Genomic DNA, 22,491 nt, shown 5'->3' on the forward strand with positions numbered 1-22,491 from the left:
GTTTAAAAATGATCAGTGTTGCCACAGTTACCTTGAAAATGTAATCCGATTACAGAGGTTGCAGAAAAAATATTTTATTTAAACGACGTTGCGAAAAATAAGTCATCGTAATAATTGTTCCTTATTAATGAATGTAAGCATTAAAACAAGGATCACACCGACACAATAATTCAGTTTTTAAAACTTTTTTATTGTTTTTTTATTTTTTTTACTGATTTTTTAAATTATTTATATTATCTACAAAGTAAAAGTTTCTTTTTTTAACTTAAAAGTTACATAATGGTCGGGTGAGAAGTGGGATCCAATCACCTCGGCCATCATCGTTTCATAAATAACTGTTCTCCTCGTCTTCGGGCGCCAAAAAACGACTTTAATAGTTGTGATTTGGTTAGAAACTTGTCATGTAACTGGAAACAAATGCAGCACATAGCAGCAGCAGCAATAGTTAAACAGTAGGATTAATACTGTCTAGAAGTTGGAAGATTTTTTTTTTCCCATAACAAGGTGCAGACAAATACGTTAAGTTCCAGTTCTGTTATTTACTCTCCGTTAATTGCTTACTCTCTTGCTCCTCGCTCGGCAAGCTGACTCGAGTTTAAACTCTGTTAGGGACCCTCTCAAAAATGTGTGTCAACGCTGTTTTTCTTTTTTAACGGTTAAGTCTGTATGTACTGCATATCTGTGTCTGTGTATGCCCATATCTTGAACAGCTAACAGGGCCATAAAACAGTCGGTTCTTCCCGTTAAATATTAATCTTGTTAAAAGGTTTCGTCACTGCATCAATCTGTTAACATTCTCTTATTGCCTAGACTTGGAGGGGAGGGTTAGGAGGAGGGGAGAAGAAAAGCTGATGAGTATTATGTCATGTGTGGATGAAGAAAGGGGAGGAGGAGGAAGGGGTGGGGGGTCGTTCTCTTCAGCTTCTTCTGGGTAACATGTGCGAGGCCGAGGGTCCTTCAGCTCACCAGCGCCCCCTGTCTACAACTGCTGCTGGTGATGAGCCTGCACTGCAGGGAGCACACAGGGAAACCAAACGCATTAGGGTTCAGCTTTAGTGACGCCACATGTAGAACGTACACAAAGACCTGCAACTTCTAGGTGCATTGATGAGCACCGAAAATAAAAAACCTAGTCATGATATCGCACAGTCAAGAGATGTATTTATCTAAACCAACACATTCCTCTCTCCCCCAGGGGAGTGGACCCGGGAGCCTACCTTGTGGGTGTGCCAGGTAGGAGAAGTGCGTGGTGGAGGAGACGGGGATGGGGTTCAGGGCGTTCTGGGGCATCTGGGGCTGGGGCCCCCCGGGGCCCTGCGTGGCCATCAGCATCATGGGGGGGTGGCCGGGCGCGCCGTGGTGTGACTGCACCATGCCCGACTGCATATGAGCCTGGGGGACAAAGAGCAGGCTGTCTGTTAGACGGGGTGGCTGAGAGGGGCAGCGTTTGTTTGCAAGTGAGGGAGAAAGAGAGGGAGGCAGAGAGAGAGACAGAGAGGAAGCAGAGAGGGAGACAGAGAGAGAGACAGAGAGGAAGCAGAGAGGGAGACAGAAAGAGGCAGAGAGGGAGACAGAAAGAGACAGAGAGGGAGACAGAGAGAGAGACAGAGAGGAAGCAGACAGGGAGACAGAGAGAGAGAGACAGAGAGAGAGAGACAGAGAGGGAGACAGAGAGAGAGAGACAGAGAGAGAGAGACAGAGAGAGAGAGACAGAGAGGGAGAAAGACAGAGAGAGAGACAGAGAGAGAGACAGAGAGAGAGAGAGAGAGAGAGGAAGCAGAGAGGGAGACAGAGAGAGAGACGGGGGGAGAGAGAGACAGAGAGAGAGACAGAGAGAGAGAGAGACAGAAAGAGAGAGACAGAGAGGAAGCAGAGACGGAGAGAGAGACGGGGGGGAGAGGGAGCAGAGGGGGGAGAAAGAGACATTTATTTTCTTTGCTTTAGCGTATGGCGAGACGAGGAGCTGATGTTTATGCATGTAGCAGACTTGTCAGAGCAGCGGCACCAGAGTAGCTTAGCTTGGGGCACTGTGGATGTAGAGCAGCCATAAGAGCAGCACTCGCAACCAGACAAAATGGCGCCCTCTGGCAATCCATGTATTAATACAGCTCCATTTCTGAAAGCCATGAAAAACAATTACAAAATAAAATAGTGCAGAGGATATGTACAGAGAAAGACAGAGGGGGGGTAATAATACCCGATAATAAATAATGGTACCCAAGGACACTACGTGTGCGCAAGAAGGAGAACTGAAGGAACTCCCATCAACGGGACATGGCTAGAGGCACTTTATTGGCTGGGAGCTGACTGGTGGTGTGTGCGTGTGTTTGCGTATTATTATTATTTTTTTAATAAATAAGTTAAGGTTTCTTATTTTTTTTCTTTAAATATACATAATGGTTGGTTGAGATGTGGGATCCAATCCCCATGGCTATCATTGTTTCATCAATAACTGTTGCGGGCGCCTAAAATGCAGGGCTCCAGAGTGCAACCAAAATATTTAAGGGTGAGACTAATATTTTTTATAGGTCGCACTGTTGCACCTGACGCTGCCCGGGTGAAAAAATACATTTCCTTCGCAATCGCATCATCTCTCTGTGTTCTCCTGTAATCAAACTCACTCATGGATAGGGATGGGGATGGAAACCCGGTTCTATCAAGGCCCCGGTTCCACTTTTTTCAAAACTCGAAAATCATTACGCTTGGGCTTTTTTTGTCCCGTAGGTTCTGTAACGTAATGTTGTGTCCCTTGAGTCGCGTCACAGCATTTAAATCAAATCCATCCAATCACTGCAGCGCGTCCACCAATGTTTTGAATGGAATTGTAAGCAAACAGGTATTACAAGTAAAACAAGTGAAGTCTGGCAGTTAACTTTGCTCGCGGGGATAGCTGAACGGGCGAAAAGGGGCGAAAATAATTTATTGTAAAGGGGGGAACACAACCTCAATGGCCAAGCACATTAGCATAGTGCATCAAATAATGGCCAAATGCAGTACCTTCGACTGTCTCCGAGTTGAGAACACTCTGTCTCCTCCTTCTCCTGTCGCACCACAGACTGGCACGTCTTAATCATCCACTCAAACTACGAGCGGTAATCGCACACACAGAAATTGTACACAATTATTATTTTATTTTAATTTTTTAGGCTCAAAACAAAGAAGCAGTAGCCTGACTGCTTTGTTCAAGGCAGTATGTTTGTATGTTCATCGTTTAATTGCACTATAGGCTTTTTTTTTTGTATCGTCCTGTTTTGATCAGTGTTTGATCATGTTGTTATCAATAACAAAACCATTTGCACCAGGCAAGCCGATGCACTTCTCCATGTTGATAAGAGCATTAAAATGAGAAAAATTAACGGGACAAAGAAATCAAGGGATATTTAGCATAGAAAGAACATTTGCGATTAATCGCGATTGCTCGCGATTAACTGAGTTAACTATGACATTAATGCGATTAAATATTTTAATCGCTTGACAGCACTACTAAAAAAACGCTTTGTATTTCCACCAATTAATAGAAAAGTATCAATAGTGGTATCGATAAAGACTCGGATTGTTAAGGAGTACCGAAAATGGTATCGATATCAATAAATATTAATGATGCCCATCCCTACTCATAATAGGATCATATCGTGGTCTAAACCAATAACAGAAGAGTTCTTTGCCTCCGATTGGCTCTGGTCCTGTTCACTGCTTGTGTTTTCTTTTCTTCTTTTTTTTTTTATAAATTGCAAATGACCCGAGTAACTGAAATAGATAAACGAAACAAAAGAGGGGGAAAATTAAGCGAGGTAATAACAGAATGTTTTTACATTCAAAAGAACTAGGCCTACTGTTCCAACCTGCCCTACTACTGAGAGTAGTTATTCAGAGAGTTTGAATTACCCGTACAAGCCCTTTTATGTGGAAATGTTTTATTTTGCTTAATTTTTTTGTTTGAAATGTTCCATTTCAGCTCAATGAAAAACATTTCTCTACACCTCATGCTGCGTTCCAGGGACACTTTTTAGGCCGTGAGTTACAAGCTGGAACAGGGAGTGAATCGGTCTGGTACGAGTTCACGGGTAGTGAGTTGTGGGTTTGTCTGCCGTTCCAGGGCATTTTCACGGGTAGAAGGTTATGAAAACACGGGTTACGGGTTGCCTGGAACGCACCACTATTCTTGTTCAAAAATCATTCACATTATATGAAAGTTATGGAGAGCGTGAAAAGGTGACCTTATGGCGTTAAAGGCGAGGCAATGAAAAATTTGGTGCACCTACATTTTGTGCTGGTGCACCGAAAAAACTAAGTTAGGAGCACCAGTGCAACCAACTCAAAGTTAGTCTGGAGCCCTGAAATGACCAACAGTTGTGATTTGGTTAGAACTGGTAAGCCAGGTGGATGGAGCCGAGACTCACCTGTTGGACGTGCGCCATGTGGTTGGGGTTGTAGCCGTGCGGCACCTGCTGAGGGTGGAGGTACAACGTCTGCTGGCCGGTGGGGAAGGTGGCCTGGGGCGACTGGGGGTTAGGGCCCTGGTTCATCGCCGGGTTGCTGGGGGCCAGCGGCGAGTACATCTGCTGCTGGGGGGCCTGGTTGGCCATGTGGAGAGCCTGGGCCGCCGCCGCCGCTGGGAAACACACGCGCACACGAGAACACGCACACACACGGAAAAGAAAGCATGCATAAGAACAACAGCTCGGCAAGCCTCCTCATACGGAGGTTCAAAACAACGCACAACGAAGAGCCTCCATTCTGCCGGACTCCCAGAAGGCCGAGAGCGGGAGACACACAGGCTGGACTCGTGTTTAGAAATGTAAAGCGGTCCGTCTGTAGATCACAGTAAAGGCCTCAGCACACCAAAGCTCAGAGCAGAGCGCAAATGGAAGCAGAACTTCCTCGTGTCCTCGTCTTCCCACGGAAGGCGTGTGAAATCCCGCACGCTTTCGCTCATCTAGGCCAGTTAAATGGATCCGCTCAACAAGAAGGCCTTAACAGGCTAGAGAGAGGCTGCGGCAGCTCGGCCTGCGGCGGGGAAGGGTTGATTGATTAGCGCGGGGGTGGGCCGAGAGTGGGCTTGGTTGACGACTGCGCTCTGGGCGTGAGCTTTGGTGCGTTGGGGGCGGTGCGAGGAGCTACGGGAGGCGCCCGGGGCTCGGGGCGGAGCTCGGAGTCACCTGCTGCCGCCTGCTGGTGCTGCGAGTGCTGGACGGGGCTGGCGGCCTGGTGGCTGGGGGGCCCTCCGTGTTGCCCGCCCTGCGGGCCCTGGCCCGTGGGCGTGGCCGAGGGCTGAGGGTGCTGAGGGTGGGGGTGGAGGGTGGCATTGGGGTGGGGGTACTGCTGGGGCATGGGCCCTGGCGACACTGGAACACAGGCACGCGCACGCACGCGCACACACACACACACCACAGAGCGGAGAACGTCAGCGCCGGAACCCCAGGCGCCCGAGGCCCGCGAGCGGCTCGAGGCGGCGCGCGGCTAGCCTGGTTACCGCGGCGACCGGAGCCACACAGGAACGGGTGAAACCCCATCAGCGACCCACCCTTCACTGCCGCTTCGTGCCGCGACACACACACACACACACACACACACACACACACACACACACACACACACACACACACACACACACACACACACACACACACACACACACACACACACACACACACACACACACACACACACACACACACACACACACACACACACACACACACACACGGTGGGGACCGGATGGCTGGACTCGCCCAGCACAGGGAGTTATCATTGGGGGGGGGTAGACCTACCATACATGGTGTGTGTCTGCTCAGCGTACTGCGTGGTGGAGGACGACACCATGCCGGGCTGGCCGTGGGTGGGCGGAGCCATCATCCTGGCGCTGCCCTGCATCACCGGGTTGAACACATGCTGAGCCTAGCGGGGGGGGGGCACAGGACGGACGGACGGTTACAGGGGAACCGGACCCCTGACTCGGCCTTCAATTGCAATCAGGCTCGGTCATGGTGGAGGGGGGGGGGGGGGGGGGCTGCCTGTTCGCATGGAGACGCCCTCTTCAACTCAGTTTAAATAAACCGAGGGCAAGTCTATCGTATCGACGCAAAGTCAGCAGGTGACAGGGTAAACCTATCAGCCAATCAGAGATGAGGCGTGCAATAGCATGGGTTTAACCTATAGAGGGAGTCCACAGCTTCAGTCCGTCAGACAGCTGGGCAGCCCTCAGGCTGTGATGTCTTATATTGACATGTCACATAAACATTTTCTTAACCTTAATCCTTTAATACATATTCTTCCTCATAATTGAGTATAACTTTTACTTTTGCACATAATTGGATTGGATTTGTATATGATTGGATACGTTGATTTGGCAGTAATACTATAACCCTGTGATACACTTACTGCTTTCTACTATACTTCTTTATCTTCAATCCTTGTCTATGATCCTTTCTAAACCCTCCTACGGCACTACGCCCACAGACGGTGGTCGGCGATGACCCGTCCTGGGGATCCAGGGAGCCCTGAGCCCTGAGCCCCTGCGGCGGCTCACCTGGGACTGGTAGTGGGGCATCTGCTGCACCAGGGGCTGGCTGGCAAACTGCTGCGGGCTGCAGGTGAAGTACTGCGCAGAGTAGGCGGGGTTCTGCGCTACGAGGGGCGGTGCCGCCGCCGTGACCGGGTGCATCATGTTGGGCGTGCCGGGAGGGTGGTGCTGGTCTGACCTCTGCTGGGGCATGTTGGGTACTGGAGACAACAGTGGGACGTGGGGCAGGGAGGGAAAGCATTGAGTGGTAGCAGTGGTTTCATCTCACCTCCACATGAACGCAACGGAAAGTGAAGAAGCGTTTTCGGCAGCGTCTCAGCTCTTTAGGCGTACACGTCCCGAGTGTGGAGATGAAACGTTGACCTGAATGATGGGGCTGTGCTCACCTTTACCTGGTCTGTAAGGTTTGGACTGGCTGACCGCCATGTGGGGCATCTGGATGTGGTACATGGCCGGAGACTGGAGTGGTGGAGAAGGAGAGAGGGACAGAAGGGGTGAGACCCAGGACACCCGTGGACAGAGTCCTCCCCACTCATTCCCACTGTCACTCAGCTCATTCTGCCCTCCTGATTCAAACACAAACAGGAGGGAGTGTGCCCGGGCCATTCACAGGGAGATGGCCGGGTTTGTTTTGAATCGAGGACTGCGGGGGAGGATATGGCGCTCACACTCGGCTCGCCGTGCGGTCCCTGACACCCAACATACACACAGAACTACAACACCGGGGGGGGTTGTGCGTGTGCGAGTGCCGACACATCCCAGCATGCCTTTTTGGGGCCACGGTTTGAGAGTAGAAGTCTAATCCCTTACCTTGGGTTTCATGCAATTTCCCTCCTCCTGCTGAGTCTCTCGGGAAAGCTACACCGCTGTTTGAGATGCACTCTGTCTTTTGACACTACCACCCGAATACAACACGTGTCAACTCCCTGTCTCAAGTGTGCCATGCATCGGTGGTAAGCCATCCCACTTCGCTGCTCATCAGCGACTGCATCCGTTACGATGGCAGGGTGACAGCGGAACACTACGGTAATGGTGCCCCCGGTAGCTAGGATGCAGATGAAAAGGACCCCCCGTGGAAAAAAGGAAGAAAAAAAAAAAAGATTGTTTGAAGGAACTGCAGAAGGAAGTTGGCAAGCCAACCTCCGACGGGCATTACTTCGCAGGGCAAGCAAAAAAAATGGCAATGTGGATTTGTGTGGAGGAAGAAAAAAAAGAAAAAGATATAATAGAAATCTTAGAAAATGTCACAAACCTTCCAGATTATGCTTTTCTAATGGAGAGAGACAGAGAGAAGATTGAGAGGAGAGAGGGAGTGAGGAAGAGAGGGAGAAGGGGGGGAAAAAAGAACCAGTCTTTAGTTTGACACCCATGTTGCTCATTTGGTCTTGACTGATGTTGGATCATCAAGTGTTCCTTAAAGCCACTGGCAGCACAACCAGATATTGACGCTCACAAGCTGTGGGTTATCTGCATCGGTGGAGCCGTAGGCTGAGGCTTCAGCCGGCTGTTGGCTCAAATCTGCTTAATGGGCAGTTTTTTTTAAAATGGACGGATAATCAACTGTTAAAACGAACACGCCTACAGCAGCCTTCTAAAGAAAGTCGACCGTTTTTAATTTTTCCGTTGATCGATTAACTCGCAGCGCTTTTCTTTGACGGCTCGCGGGGTCGGGGTGAGGACGTAGGGAGGTTTGTCAGAGGCCCGTGACCCCCAGTGAAACACCAGGATGTGTTCCTCGCGCTTGGCCACTCCCTGACCGCAGCCCTGGTTCAGTTGTATTTCATCTCAATCCTTTATTATTAAATTATGACTACCTTTTTGATCTGATTATTGTCATGCTTTTTCCAAACGGTGAATTGTGACGAAATGTTTTTCTCACTACGAGTTAGGGTAAACAGAACACTATAAAAATATCATCCTGCCACGGTTTACTCAGGGAGTGTGCATTTTGCTGGGGACGTATATTCACGGCGGTGCTGTGGAGTTAAGGGGAAAAGCACAATATGTATATTGTGTGCATGTTGTGCGGCGTGTCAGATGAAAGAACAGCATGAAAAAGAAGCAGCATCCCCTGTGCATTCAAAAATGATGGAAGGAAAACAGCTCAAAACAAAACAACGCATGCAGGTGTGTTGGGGACATCGAGTAAAAACAAAGAAATGATCAAACCGAGGGAAGCGCCATTCTCCTGGGTGGAAACAAACAAGGACAGAAGATGGATGCACAGAGAGGAAAACGATGGGTGAGGTTTCAAACGTGTGGAGCATGGGAGACAGAGGGATTAGGGGAAAGAGACTATTGTGGAAGCATGCTGAAAGACCTGGCGTTGATAGAGTGGGAGTATGGTCGTGGTTATAATTGCATTCATATCAATATATTGCGTGTAGAGTTTTAAACACTGATTCGAAGGATCCAACGGGCGTTAAGTTTAAGTTAAAAGATAAACCTGAGCTTTCTTCCAGCGTACTCCATATTTGGGGACTTTGGTTCTTTATACACTTTATTCCTTTTTAGTTGTTAATGTTTGACTTGCAGGCATCAGTGCTGTACTGTTTTTACTCAACTACGCAAGCGATACAAACAGTTTGATTAGGACTTCGGGCGGGAGCCATGGTTCCGGCCGCATACTTAATAGTTTTTTCCCCGTAGAGTTTCTCGTTCTCGGTACTTTGCGCCACGGCGACAAATCCCTGATCCGCGGGCGAGGGCCGTGATTATCCCTCATCTGAGGATCTGTCGTCGCACGACTACAAACGAGGCTTGGATCTGCCCACGGGGGTCTTTGTCCCAGGCGTCTGCTGCCTCTCACCTGCACTCCAGGGCTGACGGGCGTGAGCGGGTACATCTGGGGGAAGCAGACCTGGCTGTACACCGCAGGGGGCTGCTGCACCACGATGGAGGGGCTGGGCTGGCCCTGCGGCCGTGGGGGCGTGGGGGTGTTGGCGGGCTTGGGCTGGAAGGGAAGCGAGACACGTGCTGAGTACGCTTCACATGTGTGGGGACGGTTAATGCCATTGATTCCCCTCAAACGCCTGTGCCCCCCTTTGACTGACCTGGGCGTTGAACCGAGGCTTGAACTCGTGGGCGTTGGGGTTCAAAGTGGACTTCTTCACCTGCCTGCATTGGGGAAGAAAAAAAAAATGTAGACAATTCTAGCAGCGCTCCCTCCGCTTCCACTCAGGGCTCGCCCCTCCTCTCCTTCCCACTCACTCGTGCACCGCCTCCTTCTTCTCCTCCCGGCCCTCGGCCTTGGTGAAGGTGGAGGGGGAGGTGGTCTGGACCCCCTGCGAGGTCACGTCCGGCCCAGGCCTCTTCTGCTCGGCCCCGGCGGGGGAGGAGGAGGCGGCGGCGGCGGCAGACACGGCGGGGCTGCCCGGCTTACCGGCTGAGGCGGGGGGGCCCTGGGCGGAGCCGGGGGCCGCGGCCGCCCCCTCGTCACCGCCGCCCTCCTGGCCCAGAGAGGAGGCCTTGTCTAGGGGGGGGTCCTTGGGCTTGTCCCCGGGTTTCATCTGGTCGAACGCGGGTTCGGCGTTAGAGCTGGACTGCAACTGGACATGGCAGAGAGAGCGAGAGCGAGAGCGAGAGCGAGAGAGAGAGAGAGAGAGAGAATCAGCATTTGGGGGAGGCTACATCAGATTGCTGATGAAAACGGGAGACAAGTTGTGTTCATCTGCATCCTAGCTGTAACCGGCCTGCTTTCATGTCCCACTCAGCATGGGATCGGTACATGGGAGTGTCACAGCACTATTGGCATCTCAACATGGCTGGCCATTTTACTTTAGAAGAAGAAAGAAAACTCTGTTCAACTTACCCTAAAGTCTACGCTAAATTTCTTTAAATTGTCTATTTGTTTTCTGTGGTCTTGAGCCATGGAAGGTGGTCCTGCAGGAGAATAAGAGAGGAGACAAGGATTGTGGTTCAGCGTGATTCAACTCATCAACAAGCCCAATGTCACAGAATCAGATGAAATGCATACAGCGACGGCACGGTTGAGTTCACCTTTACACACGGCTCTAGTTATACTAGGGGTGCTGTCAAGGGGCTTGATGTTCTCCTTATTCGCCGTGGGCGACGTCTGTCTCGTCTCCTGGACCCGGCTCTCTTTCCCTTGAAGAACGCAGAGCTCAGCGTGAGTGCGTGAGTGACGAGTCCAAACTACAAACAAACTACCTCACACAAGTAGTGAGGGGGAGAAAGGCAACAGGGGAGGTAGAGCGAGGGTCTCACCTTCTGCAGCGGGACCGGCCCCCGTGCCAGGGGTGGGGGTGGCAGCGGCAGGAGAGGACGCCACCGGTGGGGGGGCGGACGCCTCCATTGGAGCTGCACCTGCCTGGGCTGCGGCCACAGAGGCGGGGCCTGGGGAGGCTCCGCCCATGTTGTTCTGACGGGGGGAGCGAGGTCTGTGGACTGCGGGGAGCACGGGGGTAGAAGAATGGGGTTGAACACAAGCTACCAATTCATAAAAAAAAAGCTAAGTACTTCCTTTAAAGTACTTGGCAAGTAAAAGCATTTATGGTTTGGATCCAAATACTTTTGAGACTGCAAGCTTTCTTTATTTATCGAACAGATTTATAAAATATTAGCAAACAGCAGTTATTTCAGATGCGACTCATTTATTTGTTCTGCTAATTAAAAAGTATAATATAATTTAATGAAAGGGCTTTAAAACAAACGGAAAAGAAAATGGGTAAAACCCATAACCCATGTGCCTTACCTCCACTGACCACAGAGGACCACGTTCCGCCAGAGGAGCTACTCCTAGACTGCTGGGTGACGGGAACCTCTCCAGGGGCATTGTGGGACATGAAGTCCACTCCTGCACTGGTCCGGCAAGGGGGTACTCTGTGGGCGCGGGGAGTCCGCTGGGACTTTGGAGACATCCTTGGTGGACCTGAAGATGGAGAGGAAACCAAAAATACAAACGTTAACCAAAATAAGATTTTAAAAAGCTGACTAATTACCCCAACGGACTGATATCGCAAAGCTACAGTCTTCTCTGTCCCTGCGCCACCTTCTGGCAGATATCTAACAAATCCAGTCACAGCCTCTGGGATTTAGGGCTTTTATAACTGTAGGAGCCGGTGCTCTACCCGACACACACACACACACACACACACACACACACACACACACACACACACACACACACACACACACACACACACACACACACACACACACACACACACACACACACACACACACACACACACACACACACACACACACACACACGAGGAAGCAGTGGGTGACCCCATGTGATGCCACAGCACACTGCACACACAGCAACCGAAGGTGAATGAAGCAAACAAGCAAAACGGGAAACGAAAAAGATGCGGAAGTGGTAGAAGAAGAAAAAAATAAGCCATTGGACAATGGGTGGGAGCCAGGAGATAAAAGTGTGGCAGAAATACGGGCCTCTTCACAGGTCACATGACAAAGCTAATGAGATTTAAAGACGACATTTTAACGGTCTATAAAATATCTGAACTAATCACCCCGGTTGTGCTTCACCGGGTCTGGTGTGAATGGTTGAAACAAAGAGGTGCAGCTGCAGACCGATTCATTCTCCATCCATGCATAGCCTTGCATATTGTGCGAGGCGCTCAGTAGATTTGGGATAAACGTTTCGGCACCAATGTGTCGTAGAGCAAACGATCGCTTAACGTTGCGCCACAATACGTGATCAGGTGATAAAATGTCCAGCCACTGTGGACCTGTAATAAGACTGTGGCATCACCTCCGCTAGACAGAAGGCTCTGCAAAAACTGGGTGACACTCTCATGCAAAGTGAAACAGCCTTATGCACTGACAAAAAGATCTGCTTCTCACTACCAATTGTCACACGACAGGGAAGCGGCTAAACTGCTCTTAAGTCAGTTGTTTTGTTGCTCCACTGTTTTGTTGCTCCACACTATATCTGGGCCAAAACATGTTTCAACAAGGTGTGTCACAACCCTGGGTTTAAGACACCGTCGCTTTCATTTAGCTCATTCTGCTCCAACATCAATGCATGTGCCTTGAGCTCGTGTTTTTGCCCGGGACTCCTCCCCACTGCTGTGGGTACCTTCCGAAGACATGCGTTTGGGCAGAGTGGAGCCTGGCGGCGCCAGCCCATGATGGGCCGAGGAAGATGAGGAGGAAGGATAGGAGGGGTAAGAGGAATGGGAGGAAGGTCTGGAAGGTCGGGAGGGGGGTCTGGAAGGAGGCCTGGTGGGCGTGGCGGCCCGGGGAGGCAGGGAGGATGCACCAGACTGGTAACGAGAGGGGGGGCGGGAGGAAGGAGATGGACAGGGCGAGGGCCAATGGGATGGACCTAAAAAGAGGGATGGACAAATGATAAAGGATGATTGAAAGGAGAGAGGAACCAATTATTGACGACCATACATCTCACTAACACAATGGAAGAGGAGGATGGATAAATGGAGAGAAGCAAGGCAGCAACAAAATTGACAAAACAATTTATAAAAATAAAAGCTATTCTACGATTAGTGACAGCAGTGGTTGCTCAATGGTAAATGATTACAACAAGTGTGCAGATGTCTTTAAACCAATGACACTCTGTATCAAAACCTAAACTAAATGCATTGCCTTATTTGGAAGGACGGTTGGGTTGCATTTTTTGTCAATACTGATCAACTCCACATCCATCCATACCTCCGTTGACCACACGCTGATCCGCCCCAGCGCTGGGGCTGTAGTCGTGGGCTCCCGGGCGAGGCGGCGGGGGTCCGGCGGAGCTCTGGACCAGGCGTGGGGAGTTCTGACGCCCCGCGCCCCAAGACAAAGCCTCTCTGTTCCTCTGGCCAGGGGGAATGTACTTGTTCTCTCTAAGCGAGCACACGGATGGCCACGGCCGTCACCAGGCAAAGGTGCAAGACACACGCGTTAACAGTTCTGTCAGTATAAATTCTCGTCAATATAGCGTTTGGCACACTGATTTGGAAAGTATGCGTTACGGAAATGTGCAAGTGAATTTGCACTTTTTCTAGTGCTGAAAGTGAAAAGAAAAGTATATTCTGTCCATAACAAAAGCACGCATGCCAAAAAATATAATAAGCTTTTTTTATTTACACATTTCCGCACCAAGTGCACATGTCTGTATATATAAGCTGTATATATTATATGTTGAGGCCGCGGTGCGTGCGTGTGCGGCGGTGCGGTGGGGGGCGAGCGTGCGGGCCCTGCTTCACCTGCTGAGCGCGTGCGCCTCCCGCTCCCCGCGCATCACCGCCGTGTACTTGTCCTCCTCGGACCGCTCGTCGTTCTCCAGCGCCACGCGGGCCTTGTACGTGGAGCTGGCCTCGATCTCGTCCGCCAGCTGGGCCGCGCGCGCCTCCCGCTTCAGGAACTCCTCCGAGTTGTCCCGCTCCAGGGGAACCCTGGGGGGGGGGGGGAGAGAGCAGCAGAGCCTCAATAGGGAGGCCAAGGTGCTGCTCCGATAAGGTGGGAGCTAAAGCAGTCCCTCCAGCTACCCGCTGCCGGCTTTAGCCTGGACTTAGGTTTTACTTTTCTTGATAAAAATAGGCAGTTTTTCGTTTTTTTTTGTCAAATGTGCGTTCCTCTTTAAAATGAACATCAATGTCATCCCAGGTTGATTAAAAACCTACAAAAAAAGAGCAGCAGATAACAATATACATAAACAGGGGTATATCGTTAGTGGTTTAATAGTCGATTTACCAAGTATTACATTTCATTTCCAATACATTCATTTTATGACATTTGCTTCTATTTTAGGACACTGCAATTAATTAGCTCCGTTAGTACTGATGCAAAACAGAAGAGACGATTTTCTGTATCTGCTACTTGAGAAGTGTTCCCAAAAACACAAAACACACAAACACACACTCTTTTTTCAAGGGCATAGCAGCAGTCGCTCTCCACAAGCAGCTCTTCTGTCTGCCTCAACGTCGTTTTCAAGCCCAGCTGGTCCTACCAAAGCTGATAGTTCTCCACGCACACCCAGGAGCATGATTTAAAGCACATTACTGTTGTTTCCAGGTGGCAATACTTGGCATAACAAGTTAAGATAGATACCGTGATTTATTTAGAGAACCCAACTGTTTGGATACACACAAGCTCCAGTGTATCTAAGACTCAATTCACCGGAGTCAAATAAGCTCCTGCCTCTACGATTCAGTGGTTTAATGAGGCAGGGTTTAGTTTAATGAGCTGGTTCTCTCATATTGGGCTGCTTTGAACTACTGAATGAGGTACTCTTTTTTTGTTGTGTTACTATTGGTATTGAATAATTGTCAAATAGTTGGCAGGCAAAATCTGAATACTTATACAAGTTTGGTAAATATTACAAATGAATGAAAAGATTCATAAGTGAAGCAAAGTACATGTTTCTCACCAAACTAAGTATGTGCACCACCAATTTAATGTTTACGTGAAATAACATGCAAACAGACATCATTCATACATATTTTAACTGTTACAATCTTAAAAGATGGTACTCTGTTAAAAAAAGTTTGAGAACCACTGAAGAGAACAAGCTGCCGCCACTCCTTAAAAAGCTGAATCGTGGCAAAAGACAAACAAAGCTTTCAAAACCCACGACATGCACGAAGTGAGAGGGACGGCTCACGTGTATGTGGAGAGGCTGCTGTCGTACGTGGACAGCACGCCATACTTCTCTTCGTTGTATTTGAACATGTCATTGGGATCCCAGCCGTTGGACTAAAGAAGGCGAAAAACAAAGAGGCATATCCCGTGAGCTCTTTCCTTAGCATGTAAAAAAAAATAAAACATGTAGAATGCTATAAAATGTTACATCGCTCCGTGTGCGTGCGTGTCTTACTACGTCCGTGTCCAGTGACTCCAGACTGCCGGAGGTGTGTGTCTCCCCTCCGTCCCAAGGTTCCAGATCTTTCTCCTTGTGCTCCCCGTTCACACGACCGCTCACCGCGGCGTCTGTAAAGTTGTCTATGGTGCACAAACATACAAAGTTATCCATACGCTCCTGTGGAAGCAGTATGTATGTTTGTGGGCACCATCACTACGCTTATAGCAAGGCTCAGTGAGTCAGTTATGAAGTGCCTCAGCATTGGTCTTTTAGGAAGCCTAATGCCTATAAAAACACTGGATTAATTGCCTGAACCGGCCAAGGTATTACTGAAGGAAATTAGACATATTATGGCCTCGTAAATACAGCCCTACCCACTACTATGCCCGTCAAGGAAAAATGGACTTCTTCCAGCGGAGAGCAGAAACCACTTTATTGTATTTTTTAACCGTTGTTAGAGGTGAGAGATGGGTTTAAAAAAAAAAAAAAAAACGTGGTTTCAACCATTCAATATTCTAGCTTCCATGTCGCCAACATCCAAATTATAACCCGTATGAAGTTATACTAATTTGGCCTCTTGTTAACTCTCACATTCTTATGTTCCCACTTTGGGAATAGTTTAATGAAGCCAGGCCAATCAGGGAGGAGGGGGGGGGAATCAAATGTATCTGCAAGGAAATCTAATCTCAGTGAACCCAGGTCTGATCTCATTCCAGCACTGGCACAGATGGGCCGTGTGCATAAAGCATTCCAGGCCCCTGGGCAGATAATATTCAGCTTTCCCACTAGTCCCCCCAGTTCAACCTTCTGCCATTAGGTGGTAGGGAGAAGGCTTGATCCATCACACACATGATCAGCACTGCAAGGTGGGCTCACAGGGCCTGACCATGTCAAGCTCATAGGTTGGAATCGTGTATTCACACAGAATTGTTGTTGTGAGAGTAACAAATTAGGCAAATCAGCAGACAAGCCAAATCAAAAATGGCGCTTCGGTGGGAGTAAGCAAGCATGCATTACAGTGGGCTCTTATACAGAACTTATACATTCCACATTTAAACCAAAACAATGCAATTGGAAGACATTGCTTTGAAACTGGAATTGACTGAGAGAAAAGGCGCATCATCTTTCAATCAGTTATCACTGTCCAAACCAGGAGGGAGTTAGAGAGACAAGGACATATTAGAGGAGATAAACCGGAACAGGACATTCAAATCAGCAACAAAGGAAAAAAGAAACGGAAGGATTAAAGGCAAGCTCAAACGACAAGTGCGTATTTATGAGGAGTTCATACCCAGCCTTGTGTCAGCTCATGCAGGTGAAAATACAGCCAGGTAACAGTGCCACATATGTTTGTTTCAAAGAAACATGACAAAAAACGTTTGAAATCTGAATATGGAAGAATAATGACCCAATGCATGCATCTTTTTTTGTATCACTGCTTGAATAGCAGCAGAGCTCCTAGGAATCTCCATCATACCCAACATGAAGTTTAAAGTGGCAATCTCAAAGATCTCCAAATATTCATATCACGGTCAGTTAAGTCACCATCTACTGCCAACTGATGCAGCGCCATGGTGATTGAGCATCTCGACTCCAGATTGAAGCTTTTGCATTAGGTTTCACAACCGGGCAGTTAGTGGCGTGTTTTCCACCCCCACAGAGAGGGTATGTTGGAGCTACCTCACCTGCCTCGCTCTTCAAGACACTTGTGTGTGTTGCTCAGATTTTCCGCCATAGTTGGCGCAAAAGAGAACAAATTGGAGAGCTTTGTGATTGCCCCTTTAAAAAGGCTACAGTAAACTCAAAGGAAGATCCCATGAAATTGATCGAAACATAGCATCAGAACTTGTATCCATGCATGCCTCAATCCAAACACAAGTGCCTTTTTCCCCAATCTTGTTGTTAAATGTTAATAATTATATTTTTAGGAGGTAAGGGTTGTTCACAAGTCTTGAAATGCATTTCCGTCTTTAAACAAAAAAGGTGCATGTGAATTATAGGAATTTACAATGTCAGTAAACAGATATATTACCTGCATCTGATGAGACTAAACCAAGGGAGAAGAGAAACAGAAATAGGGTAAGAAAGAGTGTCAGAGAGCAGACACTCTACCGCACAGTACCGCACCCACTCAGATGAGGATTTACCCTCATCTGAGTGGATTGATCAGTTATCTAAACATTCCAGGTATACAATACTGCACATCTTACTGAATGAGGTCCTCAGTCTGAATCTCTCATAGACATTGATGAATGCAGTGATTAAAAATGTATACACTCCAAATAGACTTCTGAACCGGAAATATCTTAGTTGAGAAACCTGCTCACGTCGTAAAACAATACACAATTCGTCACTTGATGGTGAGACAACTGATCGCATCATTACATTTCTGGATGGTTTAATCTTTGATACATGCAGTGTGCCTAGTCACATTGGTGGCTCCTTGTCACGTCCATCCTACATAGACCAGCGTATTTCAAGTGAGAAGCTGTGCAAATCCAGATGAATTCTATGAAGGAGGCTCATTCAGTCTTTATTGAGTGCCCCTGCTGTGCCAGGGGAGACCTTTGCACCGATCAATAATTCACATTACCTTTCAATGGCTGACAACTCTGACCAGACGCGATATAACCGACTGCTCGCACTCTTTGACAGCAATGGTTGTAAATACAGACTAAACTAGATCAATTTACACAGATAATTATTCAGTTTTGCATTTGTTTTGTTGCATTATATAATAACGAGACAAACTTATCAATGTATGCGAATGTGGCGAACAGATGCTGAAAACAAGTAGAGCAGGAGCCATCCTGTTTTCAGTCTTTATACCTTTCCGTGCAAAATTGGGGTCCACATCTTTGAAGGTCACCACCACCACATCGGAGGCCTTGAATATAATGCTTTCCACAATATCTTCCTTTCGTGGACCCCCGGCTGGCTCGGGACTCTTTCTGTGGGCCGCGTCCAACACCAAGTCACACTGACGGGCAAAGGACCATCGAAAAGGTTATGTTGTTCTTTCCTCACAAATGTATTAATAATGAACGAGAAAGCATATCAAGTCAGTCCCTTCACAACACCTCATTAAGGTAATAACCGGATATGAATGATAGATGAAATATAAATTAAAATGTTTAAAAGCTGTTATAGATATTAATGAAGTACCATGAAACTGCATCAAAGCCAAGCTTTGCAATTACAGCTACTCTGAACGTCATATTCTGAGGCTAGGTTAAGTTTTTGTACAAACTGCCACCTAAAAGGGGAGGCATTGGGAAAATAAATCCCCATAAAAGGAAGAATGGAGGGACCACATACCTCCTTTCCTTAAAAGGAAATATGCAGAGAGTAATCTTTATATAATCCACCTTAGAGGTGAAGCGGCATACAAGTGCTGCCTAGGCATGATCTTCCCTGATTAGCTTCCACTACTACCGTTAGTTCACTGGAAAATTAAAGTAAAGCACTGCATACGTTAGGGCAGAGAAACGGCCCTAACGAAGGAATTTCAAGTCATCCTTACCTCTGGACCGTAAGTCTTAAACACTCCTTCATAAACCGCTCCGTTCTTCACCTTCAACTCACACTTGGTCCCCTGTGAGAACAAGATTACATTCATATCACAACAGTAGGACACCACGACGATGATTGGCTCCAATATCAAACCACGCGCCAAGTCCAAACGATCTACAAAGCTGTTCTCCGGAGACTAAGATCAAATCTTTGATCGTATATCTGCTTTGTTTTCGCAAACAGCTGTTTTCTAGTAATTACACAGCTTTTGTTTACTGCGGCGCAGAGAACCGCTCCGAAAGGACAGCATGTGGGGCATGACAAGCTGTTTGACAGACTGCATGGCATGCTGCGGTAGGAGATTCATTTACACTAAGCATAAGGCGGATGCAAACACGGGCGTCTCTGCAGTGTGCAGGATACTCTCTTTGACTCATAGTGGATATGCCAATTGACCGATGCATTTACCCCAAGTGCGTTACAACACCATGAGTGCATTGATTCTTAGCATGCATGTCTCCCCCCACCCATAGTGGGAATCCAACTACCATTAGGAGCTAGACAGTACCATAACTACAACTAGCTCAGCATAACGGATACAACTAAATGATCCAACAAATGCAGTAAACATACCACCACTGATGTCAACACGTGGACCATCCTCATGTTTGCATACACACCATTGAAGACAACCTCAAGAGAAAAGAAAATTCTATAGTTAAGGTTTAATTGTGTAACTGGGTTATAATTAAGAAAACGCCCAAGATAGAAATGTATATACATAGGCTAAATGTCCCTGTGTATTGTTTACACATTCATCTGGGTATAGTAAAATGTACTGTGCTTATTTTTCTGTCTTGGTATATTCAGTGTGGTCAACACATTGTTTACTCCAACACAGGTTTATCAGGGAGACCGGTCAATTCAGACTATTTCAACCAGTTTGTAGACATGTTCTTGACTTGACTAGACTTGTTCTGAACAACGCAGTATGCAGGAACGAGGCCCAATACTGAAAAGCTTTGTGTTAAAGTAACCTCAAGCCCATCAAGAAATATCTAGTAAGTAAATTACTTACTGCTGCAGAAGGTCCTTTGCCACTGTGCCTTCCTCTGAAATAGAATGGGAAATGCTTTTTAGATTGATTGGCAATTGAAAAATAAAATAAAATAAAAAAGGTTAAAAGTATTTCACATTCTATGATATTTGGACAATATGCTTTAATAAGATAGTCATTGCTCTTAAAAAAAATCTAACAAAAAAGTGGGAGCAGAAGTCCTGTGTATGAGTCATCTTTGAATCAAGAAAAATTAAATGAAATTTTTAAAAAGGATAAAAATTAAAAGAATCATCAAAAATCAATTTTAATTTCTGAACTACATTTGAAAAGGGAAAGCATCCCTCGTGAAAGATGGTTTCATTCAGACATAGCAAGTACAACTGGATACTGACGATAATGTGGCTCTTGGAAGAAAATAAACGTAACCTCGATCTTTAACTATGTCCTGAGATGCACCTTGTACAGCCGCTGGAAGGGCCGATTTGAGTCAATGAACGCTATTCGCAGTTCCACCGAATACACTTAATGCCTAATAACGGAATAACTTCATAACAATTCCGATGAACCATCATTAACATCATAATGGAATACAGAAGAATAAAAGACAACGCATCGTTTCTATCACGATTGAACCCCCTCGACATATTGAGCATGATTCTGTTGGAAGACTACGCAATTAATGCGAACTACTGTCGGGGACCAATAAAATGAAGGCTATTCGGAACACGCCAATGCCACGCACTCGCAATATGTGTGCATAGCCAGTAGATTTGTAGTATTGGTTAAAAATGACACATGCATAAATGTAATACCTCAAGGACACTTTCTCACATATAGACCAACGGCAACGTCAAGGTTGAAAGCCATCTGCTGGTTTATCCTCTCTTCTACCCCATAGCCACCCCCGCCCATTTATTTCATGCATGCGCCTACACATTTTACATCAAATTCTTGGCGAGTCAATGCCACGTTGTGGCGATATATAGCTACGTGCATGTCCCTATTAAAACCAGTTGTGTTTCGTTGCAAATCGGCGATCATCATGTTGGCGCCGCACCAACCCCAAATGAGCATGATATAGAAGCACGGACTGTCAATCGGCTAATTAGCTGGCTATCAAGCCATGCACTTCGTGCAGGGCAACGTGAGGTTGAAGTAACCATTAATAAATAAAGGAACCACCCAAATGCTACAACCTCACACCAAAGGCACAATCGTACAGGGAATGCAAGACAACATACATGGGGTGATGTCAACAGGCGTGGATCTTTTAAAGTACATTAATGAGGCATCATCTGGTCGAAGTTGCAGCAGGCCAAGCTAACAGCAACGCTAGGTGGCCAACACATACCAAGGCCCAAATACGTTCTCATTCATATACATAGTTTTCCCCAACGTTACAAACTGTCCCCATTTAAAACGTGTGCCGTTCCCAGCCATTGTAGTAATTTGGGAATACGTTGCATTTGCATCACAGTCTCTCTAATTACGCATATGCATTTTTTTCCACTGACCTGCCCAAATTGTGTCGGCCCCCGCCGCTTCCTCCGGCACTAGAAGCGGTGGCACCGCCGATGCTGCCACCGCCGGGCTTGCGATTTCCACCGGCCTTCATTGACATGGTGATCCCATAAACGACAACGTTTGCAGTGTTATCTAATGGTTCAAAACGACCAGCTCCACGCTGCAGTTCGGCGGCGATGTGACAGCGTCCACCTGCGTGACAGCTCGCTAGCAGTCTAATGGTAGCTAGCTAGCAAGCTAATGTCAACCTGCTTATCTACCTTGGCTTCTTGAGAACGATGCTAACAAGCTAGCTCTCTAATAAGGGCTAACTAAATTAGCAATATGTACAATCCCTATTAAAAGAGGAAACGGAATCCTTAAAAAAGGATAGCGAGTGCCAATTACTCGTCGGAAAGTAAAGTGTGTTTCGCACCCCTTGTCAATTTGTAATGTTAACGCAATAATATTTTTCTGATTATCTCAAAATCGGGTTTACAGCTATCTCGGGTTCTCTCCGTTGCTAACAGCGAAAAGACCAAAACAGTCTGAAAGGAGACAAAAAGCCGCGGAAGGATATATGACAGGCGTAATAATACATCTTCAACGAAACATTCCTATAATGTAAATTGACACTCAAAACACAGTTTATACTTGTAATAATGATTACATTTAGCATCAACTGAGATAATGGAAAAGTACATTTAGACCTATTTGTAACATATAACAGAGACATACTACATGGCACTATTTACAGGAAGTACACTAAATGTCGGCGGCTGTATCGTAGCATCCACGTGAGCCGGCGAACACACTGACAGAGAGACGCACGTTGCCGTAGTGATTGTGTGTGAATGTGTCAAATCTGGTGTCCAATATTTTACAGTTAAAACACACAAAAAACGGGTTTGATTTGACAAACAATAAGTACTTAAAATTTCTAATTAGGTGACAAGTGCATCAAAGTTGGAAGTGTGTTAATCACTAAATACCCAATGGCATACAATTATGCAACTGTTGAGAACCGATAATGTAGAGTTTGAATACCCAAAGTATAAATAATAATAGAAGGAAAATCAGCAAAAAACATAGATGACGCTTGAA

The 22,491-nt window shown here is 47.1% G+C and overlaps 1 protein-coding gene across 9 annotated transcripts; it reads right to left on the bottom strand.

The window, feature by feature from the left end:
• Positions 1–169: 169 nt before the first annotated feature.
• Positions 170–22,134, bottom strand: atxn2 (ataxin 2). 9 transcript variants are annotated; one of them, XM_060054521.1, is made up of 26 exons: positions 21,399–22,131; positions 19,903–19,936; positions 19,458–19,517; positions 18,835–18,906; positions 18,141–18,291; positions 17,344–17,358; positions 15,327–15,451; positions 15,114–15,205; positions 13,717–13,905; positions 13,181–13,353; positions 12,591–12,839; positions 11,238–11,414; positions 10,751–10,930; positions 10,523–10,630; positions 10,335–10,405; positions 9,734–10,071; positions 9,577–9,640; positions 9,333–9,476; positions 7,776–7,793; positions 6,910–6,982; positions 6,530–6,723; positions 5,772–5,898; positions 5,160–5,345; positions 4,401–4,612; positions 1,218–1,392; positions 170–1,008 (listed from the first exon to the last, which is right to left on the bottom strand). In XM_060054521.1, exons 1-26 carry the CDS (start codon positions 21,503–21,505, stop codon positions 980–982), a joined length of 3,363 nt encoding a protein of 1,120 aa, XP_059910504.1. In that variant the 5' UTR covers positions 21,506–22,131; the 3' UTR covers positions 170–979. The 9 variants fall into 9 exon arrangements, with proteins under 9 accessions (XP_059910504.1, XP_059910505.1, XP_059910506.1 ...); XM_060054522.1 differs by having other exon boundaries at positions 6,916–6,982; positions 21,399–22,130; XM_060054523.1 differs by lacking the exon at positions 17,344–17,358 and having other exon boundaries at positions 21,399–22,134.
• Between the last annotated feature and the right edge of the window lie 357 nt (positions 22,135–22,491).

Source organism: Gadus macrocephalus, chromosome 6, assembly GCF_031168955.1.
Source record: "Gadus macrocephalus chromosome 6, ASM3116895v1".
Classification (NCBI taxonomy): Eukaryota; Metazoa; Chordata; class Actinopteri; order Gadiformes; family Gadidae; genus Gadus; species Gadus macrocephalus.

Bases quoted from the DNA above. Each gene is read 5' to 3' on its own strand.
- atxn2 (XM_060054521.1), bottom strand. From the start codon at position 21,505: ATGTCAATGAAGGCCGGTGGAAATCGCAAGCCCGGCGGTGGCAGCATC. The intron at 19,937-21,398 runs GTCAGTGGAAAA...ATTCTATTTCAG, and splicing joins GGCCGACACAATTTGGGCAG to AGGAAGGCACAGTGGCAAAG. The intron at 10,072-10,334 runs GTAAGTTGAACA...TGCCATGTCCAG, and splicing joins AATTTAGCGTAGACTTTAGG to TTGCAGTCCAGCTCTAACGC.